Source organism: Calliopsis andreniformis, unplaced genomic scaffold (assembly GCF_051401765.1).
Source record: "Calliopsis andreniformis isolate RMS-2024a unplaced genomic scaffold, iyCalAndr_principal scaffold0022, whole genome shotgun sequence".
NCBI lineage: Eukaryota > Metazoa > Arthropoda > Insecta > Hymenoptera > Andrenidae > Calliopsis > Calliopsis andreniformis.
In genome coordinates this window covers 2,606,644-2,621,090 of record NW_027480432.1, presented here as the reverse complement: position 1 = coordinate 2,621,090, position 14,447 = coordinate 2,606,644, and the positions used below count along the sequence as shown (strand labels likewise).

Here is a 14,447-nt window from a genome sequence, read left to right as displayed (position 1 = left end):
TTTCACAGGAACACAATTTTTTTCGGGGAAACGATAAAAATAACCGACACTCGTATCCAGGTCGGTCGATAAGTCATATTTACACGGGGGATCAAATTTGGATAGCCTGTCGCTTGCGATATTGGTCGGGTTTAAAGTTCGCTAATTAAGCAAAGTTAATTACCGCCGTTGCGTCTGTGAAAGCACGACGAAAACGAGCGCGCGTGAGTCACTTTGCTTTCTAGCGAACCTGCGTTCGATAAGCTTGTAATTCGAGTTGAACAGCAGTTAACAGAAGTTAATGCTTTTATCCATTTCTGTAAGGGCTTGCTCGGTTAATCGAAAACGGCACAGATGTTACAGGAAACCGTGACTCGCAGGATTTCCAAACGCCTCGGAAATCTCTGTAATGTTGTATCGACTTGAGGGCTTTCCCTAATTTAATGGTTTGTAACATTTCACTTCAAAAAATTCATAAAGTCCAAATTTTCAAAATATTAACTCTCATTTAATTATATATTTTCAGGTGTATGGTCTCATTAAAGCAGTAGAGAAAAAAGACCAATTGAATGGTTTCATCACAATGATCATTCAAGAAATCTCCCATGGCTACCGTCGAAGGGACGGAATTCAGCGATCTCCAAAATTTACGAGGCCAAACAAAGGCATAATTCAATACGATGACCGCTATTATCGTCGCAGGCTGACCATTGTAACACGATCGGTGATAAATTCATATTTCCAAGTGTCTAGCGGCGCGGATCTCCCGCCATGGTCCACGAGCGTAACGCGATCGCCGATAAATTCATATCTTCCGATTGTGCCGATGACGAGCAACAAATCGTAAAGCAAAGTCGAGGCGCGCGTGGCTCGCTCGCGTGCATATGCGTGCTGCGCTGAAATCAAGTGTCCCGAACAATATCTGCCAATTATCGGACGATTGTGCCGCGGTGCCAACTGTCAGCGTTGGTCAAGTCGTTGATCGGGGGAGGGAGTGACCACACGAATCGATACATGATGTCTGAATCGTGGATGTCCACCCTCCTGATCGAATTCGGCTTTTGTTTTCGCAGGAAAGACGTTCCGCGGCGCGCCACCCGCTCCTCGATTGCGACCAGCCGCATAATTTTATGCGTGTTTGCTTTGCAACAGGGCGCTCTGATCGTGTATTAAGTATATGCGCGTCGCGGCGGCGAGAGCCTTCCTCCCTGCCGTTCTTTGTTTGTCCAGAAAATGGGCTGACCACTGGATAAATCCACTCGACACTGTCGCGTCTAGCGTCCGTCGATCGAGCCGAAATTATGAATAAATATTTGTAGGGTGGACAAGCTCCATCGTAGGTGTCTGTCCACTAGCATTTTTGACGTAGGGAAATTGTATCGATCCTCGGGAGCCTTCTTGACGTAATCTTGCGCCTTTTTTATCGCGGTTTGAACGTTCTTATAGTAGTTTTACTAAGTGAAAATTGTTCCTTAATCTTTTTAATAGTGTAATAGTGTACGTGGCTCTGTGTGTTAATCGATTAACGCGGTTCCAAGTAGAATTCTCCGTATCGTTACTTGCGAGGCAAGTCAAGGCGTGTGTAGTTGGGTACACGCGCGTGTAGATGCAAGCAGTTCGATCTCAGTGCCACGCGACTTCACGTGCTCGAGTCGCGTGCAGACCGGAAGTAGTAGCCGGATACTTTACTCCGACTCATGACCTCGCGGTAGTGAACAATGTACACATAGTAGTTAATGTATATCGGTGCAAACTTTAATGGCTCCGTGACTCACCCAGCGTTAGTTTCCTTTTTTTTATAATTCGGTTCTGAAAAGGGAACAAGTCCCTCGGCGACGACAATGACTCGTAGAAAAAAGTGAGCGACGAAGAGACACGCGTTCCTCTCGCCATCCAGCACTCTTGGAAGACGTTCGATCGCAGCTGCAGATGCAAAATCGCATTGGCCTTGCGCTCGAAAATAGTTTCCCTTTTTAATTCGCGAAGAGGAGCCTCGTTGGGGGTACCTGTGGGAACACGGTCCCTCTGACTACGCAACAGGAATTGAAAAGAGAGAAGGGATGATTATTCGGAGGGTGAGGTGGATTCGGACTACACTGGGCGAAAGAAGAATGCCACGCGATCCACTTTTTCCCTTCACGATCTCTTGGTCCGAGATCCTCGGACGTGTGCTGGCGTGTGCGGATTCTCGCGAGATATCTAACCCTTCAATAATTAGGGTAAAGTACTTGGTAATCGACACCTTGAGTCTTCATTGCGAAATTGATATTTTCTCTTTGTTAAATAGGGAAGATGATAAGTATTCTTCTTCTTAACAGTCCTCCTTGATCTCTGACTATCAAACATTTATTCTAGGAAACTTTTAATCTATCTCAAGAATGGTGCCAGAGTCACACTTTTCACTCAAAGTGCAATAACTCGGCGAGGAAAAATCGTATATCAATTTTTAAGGTCTCATTGGAAAGGGGAGGCTTCAAACTTGGAATCTACTGCAAAAGAAGTCTCAGAAAAAATTATCAAGTCCCGGAGAATAGTTCGAATCTGGAGAATATTTGGAGCAAACTCGTGTCCTCTTCCTCGGCCTGCAGCCGAGTAGGAAATAACCTTCGAAAAATTTCAATTCAGAGACGGGAAAGTAGAGACTTTGCCTTTTAAAGTAATAGGATCCGGAAGCTGGAAGAAACAGCATTAATCGTGACTGGTCGGTACGCAGTGAAAAGTTAACGATACGATTAGTCAGCTTGGTTCCCAGGCGCACAGGACCGATAATCGTGCGAGCGCGTGCTCCGTACGATTCCTGTGTGAACTTTATCGTGATCGCACCCTCTCTTGTAGACGCCCACCCTCCACCCTTCGTGATCGTACTGGGCACCGAGGGGGTGCAGGGGTGGCACCGGAGTGATTTCATGGTGGCGGACATATCAATTTGTGGGATCAAGGGAAATCGTGGGACAGTTCTCGTTTCCTATCAAATCTAATCTTCGATTACAGTTCAAGTCTTACTCCCATTATCGAGGGTCAATTTAGCATACGAATTCTCAAATCAGAACAAACAGAACATGCTCTCTGTCTTTATCAATTTAGGTGATCACTTTTATTGCAAACATTCTAAGCAATTTTTCTTTACCACATTCTAACACTATGTTTTTTTAGATGGAGTGGAAGTCTCAAAAGTTTCCAGCGTAGTACCAATGGAATGCAAACGCTTATAGTTTGGTCAGTAATCGCGATACGCTCAGATAATGATGGCATTATTATACATATACATTCGAGAACGTTATCAGAACATTATAGCTTCCTTTCTCGATAATCGTCTACCAGGCAGCCTTCGTGGAATCCCGGTCGAGTCGAACGTCTAAGCGCCACAGACGTTCCCACGAAAATCGCCCCCTTTGATCGCCGCTTTGCTCCCCTTCTTCGGGACAGTCTCTCTCCCTCTTCCTCCACCCTGGAAGCGTGGGGTTCGTTCGGGAGAGGTTGCTTTTCACCTTGGATCGAGGGATAAAAGAGAAACTGCCCCCACCCCTGGTACGCGCACCTAGCCCCCCACCACGTGGACGTCGGGACGGGGCACGCGGTCGTGTGTCGTCCCCAGGTCCTCCCGCACACGACATACGTCGGCCGCCACGCGACCGGTGCACACGCACGCGAGTGCATTTCGCAGCGACAGCACACCGCCAGCAGCCGCGTGCACCACACCGCCGCGATCAGAGCGCATCCATGACCGCTTCTTCGCGCGCGCATGCACGCGACCGCGACGTCGTCAGGAAGCCACGGCACGTGAGCCTGATAAACTTCCTCGAGTAACAAGTGCCGACGAGATTGCTCCTTTCGACTCCTTCGGACAATTCACCGACGAGTTCCCTGGTGGTTCCTGATCACTTCTTGTGTTTTAGTGCGCGCTTTCCTTGGAACTTCTGTTGACAATAAGACACTTTGAAGAGGAGTTTGTGACAGTGCACTGGTTCTGAACTTTGGTTATTTGCACGCGGAGAGTTGAAGCTTTCATCGTGATGGGATTAATGAGACACAGTAAATAAGTTTGAAAGATTGTGAATTTTTATAGTGAATCTTTTTCTACTTTTATTTTATTGAGTACTCAAGTTTACTGTGAACGTGTGAAGCAATATTCAGCAAGATGTGGAGAGTTGTGGTTGCCAGATCAGACGACAACAGTACTTTACTGTCGTCGGAAATCGCTTCGGGGCCTGTGGGACCGAGTCACATCTCCAGCCTGCCTGGACCACCTTCCGGTCACCACTGGGGCTACCCACCGCCCCCACATCCCACGTATCAGCCACAACATCCAGACATGCGTCACCACCACGATATGCGTCCTCCTCATGACCTCAGACACCCGACTGGCGCTGAGCTCAGGCCCCAAGAATTGAGGCACGAGATGCACAGGCCAGATTTGAGGCATCCAGAGATGCAGAGGCATCAGGAGCTACACAGGCCCGAAATGGGCAGACATCAGGATATCAGACATCAAGATATGACGGGAATGAGGCCAGACATGCCCACAGAGATGAGACCTAGTCATGAGTTTCCTGTTCTGAAGATTGATGTTACGGATATGAGGAATCAGGACGGAGGACAGCAGCAGCAACAACAGCAACAGCAGCAGCAACAGCAGCAACAGCAGCAACAACCGCAACAAGGACAGTCCCATCAACAGAGGAATCTGAAGAGAGCTATGAGCGATTCTGACTGCGATGATGTGTTCTCTGAGGAGAGTGGCAAAGAGCCGTAAGTATAATTGAAACGAAATTGGTATAAAATAATCCACAATGTGCTGGTCAATGAATAGTATGTTTCACAACACAAATTTAATTAATGCAGAGACTTTCGAAACCTCTGCAACATATGTCTAGGCCCTTCACAATAACACAATAATTAAAATCTCATTGTTCCTTGACTTGAAAAGATCAACCCTTCTAGCAGTACTAAGTGAAGAAAGAAAGCCTTAAATTAAAAAACGTTGTTCTGCATTTTCAACTCATTCCCTCGTATAGAAGTTAGAGCGGTAGCTTGCTAACACCCCGTACAACTTCTGTCTGCGACTCACCCCTGTTCTTTGTTTCCTTTTCTCGATACAGTTGCAACTCGCCTGGAGGTGATTCCTGTCAGCATGCGTCGCGAAAGCGTAGGAGGGGCATGATCGAGAAGAAACGTCGCGACAGAATAAACGCGTCCCTTGGCGAGCTGCGAAGATTGGTACCCGCAGCGGCGAGGGACCCTCACAGTGGCAAATTGGAAAAGGCGGAAATTCTGCAGCTCACCGTCGAGCATTTGCGAACCCTTCGGAACAAAGGTAAGTCTTGAAATGTAATCGATAAACCCATAGCGACCTAACGTAGCATATCATTCGATTCTTTGAAGTCAATCCTTATGAATATTGATTAAGCGTTCGCGGAAATTGTGGCAACGTCAACCTGTTGTTTCCTGATTCCTTCACAGTCAATCGTTACGCTTCCTCGTTGATCACCGACCCGCTTCTAACAGGAAGACACCTGTTGACCATAGGGCGTCGCGAGGCTTTGCTGTAATTGTAACTCTGTAACCGAATAACCATCTGTCGTCTGGAAGTTAAAATGTATTTATTAATCGAATTGGTTGCGGTTGTTAAAATAATTAGATCGTTTACTGTATTCTTTTAGAGCTTAAGCCACAATTATAATTGCTATGTTCCACGAGTAAAAATTGTGTAAGAAAGAATCGTATAAACATTGATTTACAAGTTGCAACTGGTCATTTTAATACTTGCAAATCAATTTTTACATCACTCTCTTTACACGATTTTTTTACAGGGTTCAGGTTCATCTTATAAGATGAGTCCCAGGTGTATTTCACAGGTAAATTGTTTAGGTTGATTGTATTCTGGTTTAGAACAGGGAAAGTGGTTCCATGGAGAGGTTTTGTAAGGAAATAGAAAATCGCACGGGTATTTAGATAAATCGTAAATAGAAGAGTACCGCTAGATACCCTCAGAGAAGCAGGTGCTGTATCCGAAACGGAGATCCTGTGGGAAGCACAGGAAGTCAACGACTCTTCCGAAGTGGTGTTCCCACGATTGGTGGCGAGCTAGGTAGTGGGGTGTCCCGGGTGGCACCCTTCGTGAAGGAGGCACCGAGTTGCCCACGGCTGGGACAGATGTCGAACACTGTGGGAAACCAACTCCCGTCCTATATCTATACGCGTGCATGTACACGTATATACACCCTTGTGTACCTATCACCGACGATTGCGCGCACTCGATGTTTGCAAATGCGGGGTGGCCGAGTCATAAACGCGCGAGGGATACAATAGCGGTATTAAATTTCATATCTTTAATTAATACACCCCGTATCGTTGTGGAATCGCAATAGAGTTCTGGAAACTAGAGTTTCCCACGCAGCTATGACAAGTCAGAAAAGGTGGGACTCATTATACAGCGAAATAATTAGAAGACTCCTGTAAACTTGCTGTCTAGTATAAAAATGCTTGTAGGAGGATAACACGAAGAGGCTTATACAGTTTTTGAGATAGTGGTTTTGCTCTTGCTGCACTGAGATCTAGACGTACGTAGTCAGTGCGTGCACTTTGTATGCGTCCCGGTCTACGGGGGTCTAAACGGTTCCCACGCTACCTGTCCCATTCCTCCTGTACACAATATGCTGCCGGCTGCCGAGGCAGAGAGCACCCATCTCGCTTTTTCCTCGGTCCCTGCACGGCCCAGTCTTCTCACAGCCCCTTTTCTCGCCTTCTACTGTCCGCAGATAATCCTCTGTGAACAAGTTTGACACACAAATTCGCCAAACGCTATCGATCTTTATCACTTCACAATATACTCCCTTAAAAAACATTAAAAATGCAAAGTCTACATCAAGTATCTAAGGTCGCTTCAAAGCTTCTAAAAATCGTCATAGAAAAAAATAAATTTTCCAAGAACCTTGCTCCATGTAAAACTTGTAAGATTCTAATTCTATCGAGGCTCCTGATTTAGGACGAATGGAATTCTACAGCGTCTTAATTTAATTGCAGGACCAGAGGGTTACGACAGCACGAAGCTGGCAATGGACTATCACGCAGTGGGCTGGGGCGAGTGCGCCGCAGAGGTGGGCCGCTATCTGGTCACGATGGAGGGCCTAGATGAGAGGGACCCTCTGCGTCTACGACTGCTATCCCATCTACAGAGCTTCCATCGCGAGCATCCCCCGTCCGCGGTGCCCTCGAGTGGCCCTCCAGCGGCGACCACGTTGACCTCGACCTCGTCGACGAGCAGTTATGAGCCTGCCAGCACCGTCTCCAGCGGCATGCCAGCTGGAACCGGAGCCATGCCACCCCTTCTAGGCGGAGGTGCCTTGGGATGGGGCCAATATCCGGGACAGTATCCTCAGCAGCAACACGGGAAGCCTTACAGACCATGGGGTGCTGAATTGGCCTATTGAGGAGATGTTTAACTGGTTCTCCGTGAACCTTCGAAGGGAGATGCTTGAAGGATGCGCGCGATTCAAGACACCCTTGTATTTATAAATAGTATAGTCGGTGGAACAGATACTGGGCAAAGTACTTGGAATCTTATGGATGAATTAAGAGTGCAGGGATGTGATTAAAGCTTCCTCGTACCGTCTTTTTGTAAGGTTTTTATGTATCTCTTGTGATTAGTATCTACTGTGGTAATAGGAAGCTTCTATTTTGCGCAAGAGTGTTTATTCTTAAGGATCTCAGTTTGTACACAGTTTGAAAGGGCTCTAAATGCATTCCCAGGTTCTACTGACTGAAATCGGAAACTCGTCTCAGGAACGCGGACGCCGACGAGAACGCGTCCGCCTATCTTTCCTATGTGTGATACAATATTAGTCATGCCAGTACCTAATAGCGAACGAGAAAGATATTATTTATTATATTAGCTTGACTCGCGAGGCTTTACGAGCGACAATGTACAGTGTACATATTGTAAATAACGACAGCGCGACCACGCTTGCGGTCGTGAGTACTTAATATTTTTTTCCTATTTATCGATACTTCTGTGAGGAACAAACGTAGCCTAAGAACCTCCAACGAAAAAAATCCAGTAGAAAAAGAAGTGCCATTATAGACAACGACGTACACGTGTGAGAAAGGCTCAAATATTTTTGCAATAACACTTTGTAATAAAACGACGATATGAAAGAACGAGGGAGAAAACTCTCTGTCCTCTCCCCTTCGTTCTCTCCCGATTCCTTAAAACATTTACCGCCCGTATTCTTATGCAAAGTCCACTGTTGCAGCTTGCCAGTAGAACAAAAAGTAGCCCCAGGATCCTCCTGCTGGCAACGCGTGAACCAGTTCTGCATCTCGTTAAACTATTCATAAAGGGCGTGCCTCCGCAAAATAGGAAATTCGCGCGACTCATAACGATCAGCAAGAACAATTAGCAGAGGTTTTTATGGATATTCGAGAACCACGGGGAGCAAAACTAATTCTCGGGAAAGAAGAACAGTGTGCAGCCACGTGGCCATTGTTCGTAGCGCACCACCGAATTAGCGCCGGCTGCTTGCACTCAGTTTTCGTTTGAAGAGGGTCTCGAACCGAGTTCTCATCGCTAATTGCGCGAACGCGTGTTCTGTGGCTTATATATTTATTGCTCACGCGAGCCGATCGTTTTGTTTTTGAGGACTCGGAGACCTCGTCCTTGAGGATCTCGTTCTGAGAATGAAATTGGCTCCCGTTGCGAATCGATGAGTGCACAAGAACGCATTTCGAATAAACTTTCAAGGCTTCTAATGCATTTTCGCTGCTATTATCCTCATCATAGCGTCTTATGGTTCCATCGATCGCCTGTAACCATTAAGCGTCTACTTGCCCGATATTTGATAGTAGCTTTGGCGACAAGGGTCATGGTAATACAGCAAGATCATCAATAAAACTATTTTATTTACGACATTCGCATCCATTAGAAAGTCACAGCCTCGTCGAACATGCGACAAAATATCGAGAGACGCACCCACATCTCTGTACACGCACCACACTGATTACACTTATACATCCACGTGTCTTATATACAAATTCTACGCAACTATACATCGCAATGATTCGGAGGTGTCTCGTCTACGAGCGCGGATATACTCAAAAGACAAAATTTCATCCCGTCGCGCAGCGACAAGACGCATTTGAGCAAAATTGCATACAACACATTCTGTAATAAATATTTCATCGCACAGTCTTTCGTTCTTCTTCGATGTTCTTCAGGTTTGTGCCATGTAATCGAAAAAGAACGTGCATCGTGGTAGATGAAGGTTGTTTTGTAATGTGGAAACGAAAGGTAACTTAACAAGTGATGATTTGTACAGTATTCCACATATTCTGCTATTATAAAATATCTCTGCTGCTTTCAGCGGCACAGTTTGTTTCAACTTCCCATTTTTTCCAGATCAAAAGCGACGGAGATATTTGAGTGTAACATCTATAATACTCAAAAGTTCGATAGTTTCGTTGGATGTGCTCAGTATTAATTAACACTCGAAGAGACATCAATTTTTGTAAAAATAACTACATTCTACATCAAAATTCGACGGATGGAACCGGACCTATTGCCGCATACGGCTATCCACGTAGATGACAATTGATAAAGGGAACTGTAGAGTCGCACGATCGATACAGGTAGCTATTACGCGTACTTTTTCACCGTCTACGCTACACAAAACGAACCTTCTTTTCTGTCGTAAAAAAATGAAAGAAAAAACCGACAATTCAATGAACGTATCAAGCAATTACTATCTATCTAAATGAGATCAAAATAAATAATAGAAAAAGACCGACTAATCTACGGAAGACAAATTGCTTGAAACGTGCAATTTTAAACGCGCTAATATGAAGGAAACTAACTCGATCGCGCGCATATTTCGCTATGGTCCAATTTTCGTTAAAATACCGATCGAAAAATAATCAAATTTTCTAATATGTATACTGTATGGAACGGATTATAGAGGATCTTTCTAAACATCCTCGGGCTGTCGCTCGCTTTTTCAGCCTCTCCTCTTTGAAATCTTCTCGATCGCAAATCTTTCTTCCCTCCAGCACGACTCGGTACACGTTCGACCGCGTTCCTCAGATTCTCGATGGATTTTATTCTCGTTCGAGGCGGCCACGTGCGTTCCTTTCATCGTTCCCCGATCATGGAGGAATGCAGCAGCGTGCACTGCAACGACAAATGTCCATTGCGTCGCTGCATCCGTTAGATTATCATTTCGTTCTCCATGTTCTCGTTCTTCTGGTTCTCCTCGTACTCGTCGCAGTAGCAACACGTCGAGACGCAGTCCTCGGAATTCTCGCCGACATACGTCGTGAACGTGTCGATGCTTTTCGTGTCCAGAGACGGCATAGACCACGACAGAGAGGTTGTCTCGAGGTCTGGTATGGCCGAGTGCCAAGAGGTCAAGTTTTGTGACCTTTTCGCTTTGCGGCTCCTCGTCGACAGCTTCTTGATGGCCTATAAAACGAAGCAACAGTCCACGATATTATCCCATATGCTTCCCGCGTTCCTTCGCAAATTAATTCACTCATCTAATCATTCTTCATTTTTGTAGGATCAGAGTCCAGAGTCGAGGGAAATCTACGTGAAAGGGGCACTGAATTACGTAGCAAATACATACATGGGGCGTGCATGAAAATCAGAAGCGTTTAACGATCAGAAGCAACTGGCGTAATAGTTTCTCGGATGCGGGGCGCACATTTCCGCGAGTGGAATAGAGTCGAATCGAGTCGAGTAGCAGTTAAGCGAATCAATGTTAAGCGAGGTCACGCCGATCAAAATTGCCAGCTCGTGAATGTTTGATCAAATTTAAATTATTCTCCTCGCGACGGGGACTTTACGACCAGGAATAGCCACTGAAACCGAGGCTGTGTGGTGCATCCAAAGTCAGCCTTAACTACTTTACCCGCGAGATTAATTCATAATTAAAAGCAAAATAGTTTCCAATTACTCAGAATCCACTGGACCACTTCACAGACTAATTCCAAACAGCATTCAACAGCAGGCAAGTATCTAGGTATCTACAGACGCTCAAAACACTGTCAACAGTCACGTTTCTTTCAGAGTGCGCAAGGCATTCAAAAGCAGGCAAAGAGATAAAGCGACTAGTGGGGCCAGGTTACCGATACGATACGCGAGGCTGAGGAATTGGGTCGGCCGATGCGCCAGAAACGTGCGTGCATGCAACAGTCAAGAACTGGCATCGTCTTACCCTGAGGAGCCTGCGTCCGGACTTGGTCAGTAATTTCCTCAGCATAGCGGTAAGGAACCGGGTCGAGCTCGTTGAAGCTGGCAAGGAAATCGTACGCGAGGCGGGATTGATTTTCGAGGTACTCGCCACGTCCGAAAGAGAAGTCGGATCGATGCGCGCGGAGCAGCGTCACGCGACCAAATACCGCTCCAGACCGCTGAGCGCTCCTATTTATCACCTCGGCTGGCCCGGTCTTATCGTACCACGCGCGATCCTCCCTTCCCCACTCGTAGGCCACTACTACTACTTCCGACACGAAACGCGGTCGCACAGTCCGCCTCGTAAACGATCCATGGACTGCGGGGGGATGCCACCCCATCTCAGCCCGCTGAATCCTGTGCCTCTGTGATTTTTCTGCGCCTTCACGTGACGCTGCGTCGTCAAAGGTCAGTGAGTCCTAGACTGGATAGGTAAGGCATTTTTAGGAATTTAAGATTTTAAAGTATTCCCGAATTTAAGGACCGTGAGAATATAAATTTCTGAGAGCAGTAGAGTCGAGTGGAACAGGGGAAAGTGTCCCTTGGTCCATGGGGAATAGGAGGGTGGAAGATCGAATCGAGTTAATGCGCGAATGATCAATGAAAATTCAGGAGCGGGAAGGTGCCTCTTGACGATACGATGTGAAGATTGAATTGGATATCGACTTTGTGTGATTGAGAGAGCGATTCTCTGGAGAAGTCTGGTAAATATAATAAGTTGACTGCGGATTTTTATGCATTTATGAAAATTTAAAATGTATACAGAGTTACAGAATACGTGCAATATTAAAAAATACTGAAAATATTGAAAACAGAGTACAAATTATACTATTTGAAAGGTGAAGCAGATTTTTATTTAGGTTCCATTTTTTTAACTGTATTTACGAAGCTATGGAATTGTATAAAAATCCGCAGTCTAATAATAAATGAAAGATCTGATGTCTTGTAGTGTAATTTACTATTTTTTTCTTTTTAGAGAAAAATCAAGAATTATTTCAAAGACATCGCTTTTATGTTAACCCCAAACGACTAACGCTGGTGATTGTAATGGGTGCATAATCGGGATCCCGAATCAATTAAAATCGAAAGACCGAATTGGAGCGCGTTCATTGAAAAATCGGAGCGTGTCGGTCGCGTGTCGATGGCTCGGGTACGCATGCGCGTACGCTTGTAGTACGCGATAGTAAGGAGTACACACGTGCTCCGCGCAACGCGTAACGCGTGTGAGAGCGAAGCCGTTCTCACGCGACAGCACGCGTCCCAGCTTGCTCTCCCCCGTGCGATGCGTGTCGCCACGTGCCGCCTCGCTTTGCCCACGGAGAACTCATAATTGTCATAACATTCAAGCTGCCCGCTCGTCCAGGGAAACACCAATATCGGCCACTCCATTTATGAGAGCACTCTTCCTGGTTAAGCCGACACATCCTCTCACTCAAGGGGTTGCGCAGCTATGAGACTATGGAGCAGTGGAATAGCAAAGTTTATGATCGTTTCTGCAACAAAAAGTATATGAGTGATTGTTTATGTTCAGTTTATCTTCGATAGCATCATGCAATGGCACGTAGAGCTTTTGTATATCTACTTTTTATTATAGGGTGGAGGTAAACAACGGAATTCGTTGAGTTAAATGGTTCTAAAGTGTCGTCACATGAATGACATTGGTAGTCCGCTACCTGTGCGATGACGTCAGCAAACGTACTTGCGTTTTGTGACGTCCTTAAACTGGTTCGATATCTATGATATCGCGTATAAGGTACTTTAACTATAGATACGAATCTTATAAGGAGTTTGCAGAGTAAGCTGCACGAGAGTGCGACTCATCTTCTTGAAGGATTTAAAGGTTTGAAAATATTCAAATTTTCAAATTTTCAAATATTCAAATATTCAATATTCAAATTTTCAAATTTTCAAATTTTTAAATTTTCAAATTTTCAAATTTTCAAATATTCAAATTTTCAAATATTCAAATATTTAGATTTTCAAATATTCTAATCTTTCAAGAAAGTACATAGTAAATCACAACTTTAACTGTTATCTCAAGTCAAGAGAATTCTTACAAACTTTACAAAATAAGCACAAAATCATACGATTCAACGCTCTGTTAAAAAAGACTGACGTAACAAAGTATGACGCATTCTCTGTATGCGCAGCTACTCAGTACACCCTCTTTCTCGTCCTTCTCGGATATTCGGTTACTCGAACAACCAACGTAACTAAACCAGCTTGGCACGTGTCGAACGACAGGCATTCGTATATAGAATATTTTTGACGTAGGAGCGAACGTCTGCGATTAATCATGGATCGACTCAATGATTGGATCGTCTAATACTTTAACCGAGCGAAGTGATCCGAGCAGAACGTCGAAAGATTCGCGAGCGGTACCGTCTTGGAGGAGCTGTAAAACAATGCAGTCGATTCATAGGCGGTATCGTTCATGCTAGAGGCTGCATTCTCTGGTGCAACCTAATCATTTTCAGGGGAAACAATTGCCAATGGCGATAGAATAACGAGGGGCGCGTGCCGCGTCACGTGTCCACAAAATGTTCGCTGGAACATTATGTATAAGCCGGTGCGCGCAAAAATAAGTCTCACCTAATTGCGACGGTTGTTCCATTAGAGATTAAACTTCAAACGAGACTCAGGCAAATTCGTTCGATTAATTAACAGACTTGTTCAACTGTAATACTGATTTCCTGATTTCCTCGTTCGCTGAAGAATAACTTGTTAAGATCGAACTAGGTGATAAGGATGAACTGAAGTTTGGATATTGAGTTTCTGCATTATAGTACCTGTAGTCAATGATTGACTTAATTGCAAGAGGAATTTTTAGGAAAGATTATATTCAAGTCTCATAATTATCCAGGAAAATGGATACTTGGAGTGTTGGGAACATAGAGAATCTGTTTGTGCGTGTTAGCGAGGGGTCAAAAGTCGCAGCAATAAGGACGATTCTTTTCACCGTCACGTATTGCACAAGTCCCGGCTTACGTCAATTAAACGTCCGATCTTTCGCAAATATTTATAAAACCGTAATCGGGATCTCCATCACGTGTTAAATTTTCCTGTGACGGTGACGGAAATAGTCGGTTCAAAATATTATTACTTGTCAACGACAGAGAATGGAGTATTGTGAGAACTGTACCAAAATATTTCACTAGAATCTCTATAACTATAATCAACAAAATGATGAAACTTTCAGGAACAGTATTAATAATAAGTATTTAAAGAATTACAAAGGTAATTA

General features: G+C 44.9%; 2 protein-coding genes and 1 long non-coding RNA gene across 3 annotated transcripts; 2 read left to right on the top strand and 1 right to left on the bottom strand.

Annotated features, from left to right (window-relative positions):
- Nucleotides 1–3,817: 3,817 nt before the first annotated feature.
- Nucleotides 3,818–8,358, top strand: Hey (Hairy/E(spl)-related with YRPW motif). Its single transcript, XM_076390558.1, has 3 exons — nucleotides 3,818–4,728; nucleotides 5,079–5,293; nucleotides 7,003–8,358. Exons 1-3 carry the CDS (start codon nucleotides 4,118–4,120, stop codon nucleotides 7,407–7,409), a joined length of 1,233 nt encoding a protein of 410 aa, XP_076246673.1. The 5' UTR covers nucleotides 3,818–4,117; the 3' UTR covers nucleotides 7,410–8,358.
- Nucleotides 8,359–9,153: 795 nt separating this feature from the next.
- On the bottom strand, nucleotides 9,154–12,361 carry LOC143186653 (uncharacterized). Its single transcript, XM_076390360.1, has 5 exons — nucleotides 12,238–12,361; nucleotides 12,089–12,171; nucleotides 11,688–11,999; nucleotides 11,187–11,622; nucleotides 9,154–10,432 (listed from the first exon to the last, which is right to left on the bottom strand). Exons 1-5 carry the CDS (start codon nucleotides 12,359–12,361, stop codon nucleotides 9,969–9,971), a joined length of 1,419 nt encoding a protein of 472 aa, XP_076246475.1. The 3' UTR covers nucleotides 9,154–9,968.
- Nucleotides 12,362–12,580: 219 nt separating this feature from the next.
- On the top strand, nucleotides 12,581–14,395 carry LOC143186786 (uncharacterized). Its single transcript, XR_013003105.1, has 3 exons — nucleotides 12,581–12,708; nucleotides 12,798–12,956; nucleotides 14,067–14,395. It is a non-coding gene; the product is annotated as an uncharacterized LOC143186786 (long non-coding RNA).
- The last annotated feature ends 52 nt before the right edge of the window (nucleotides 14,396–14,447 follow it).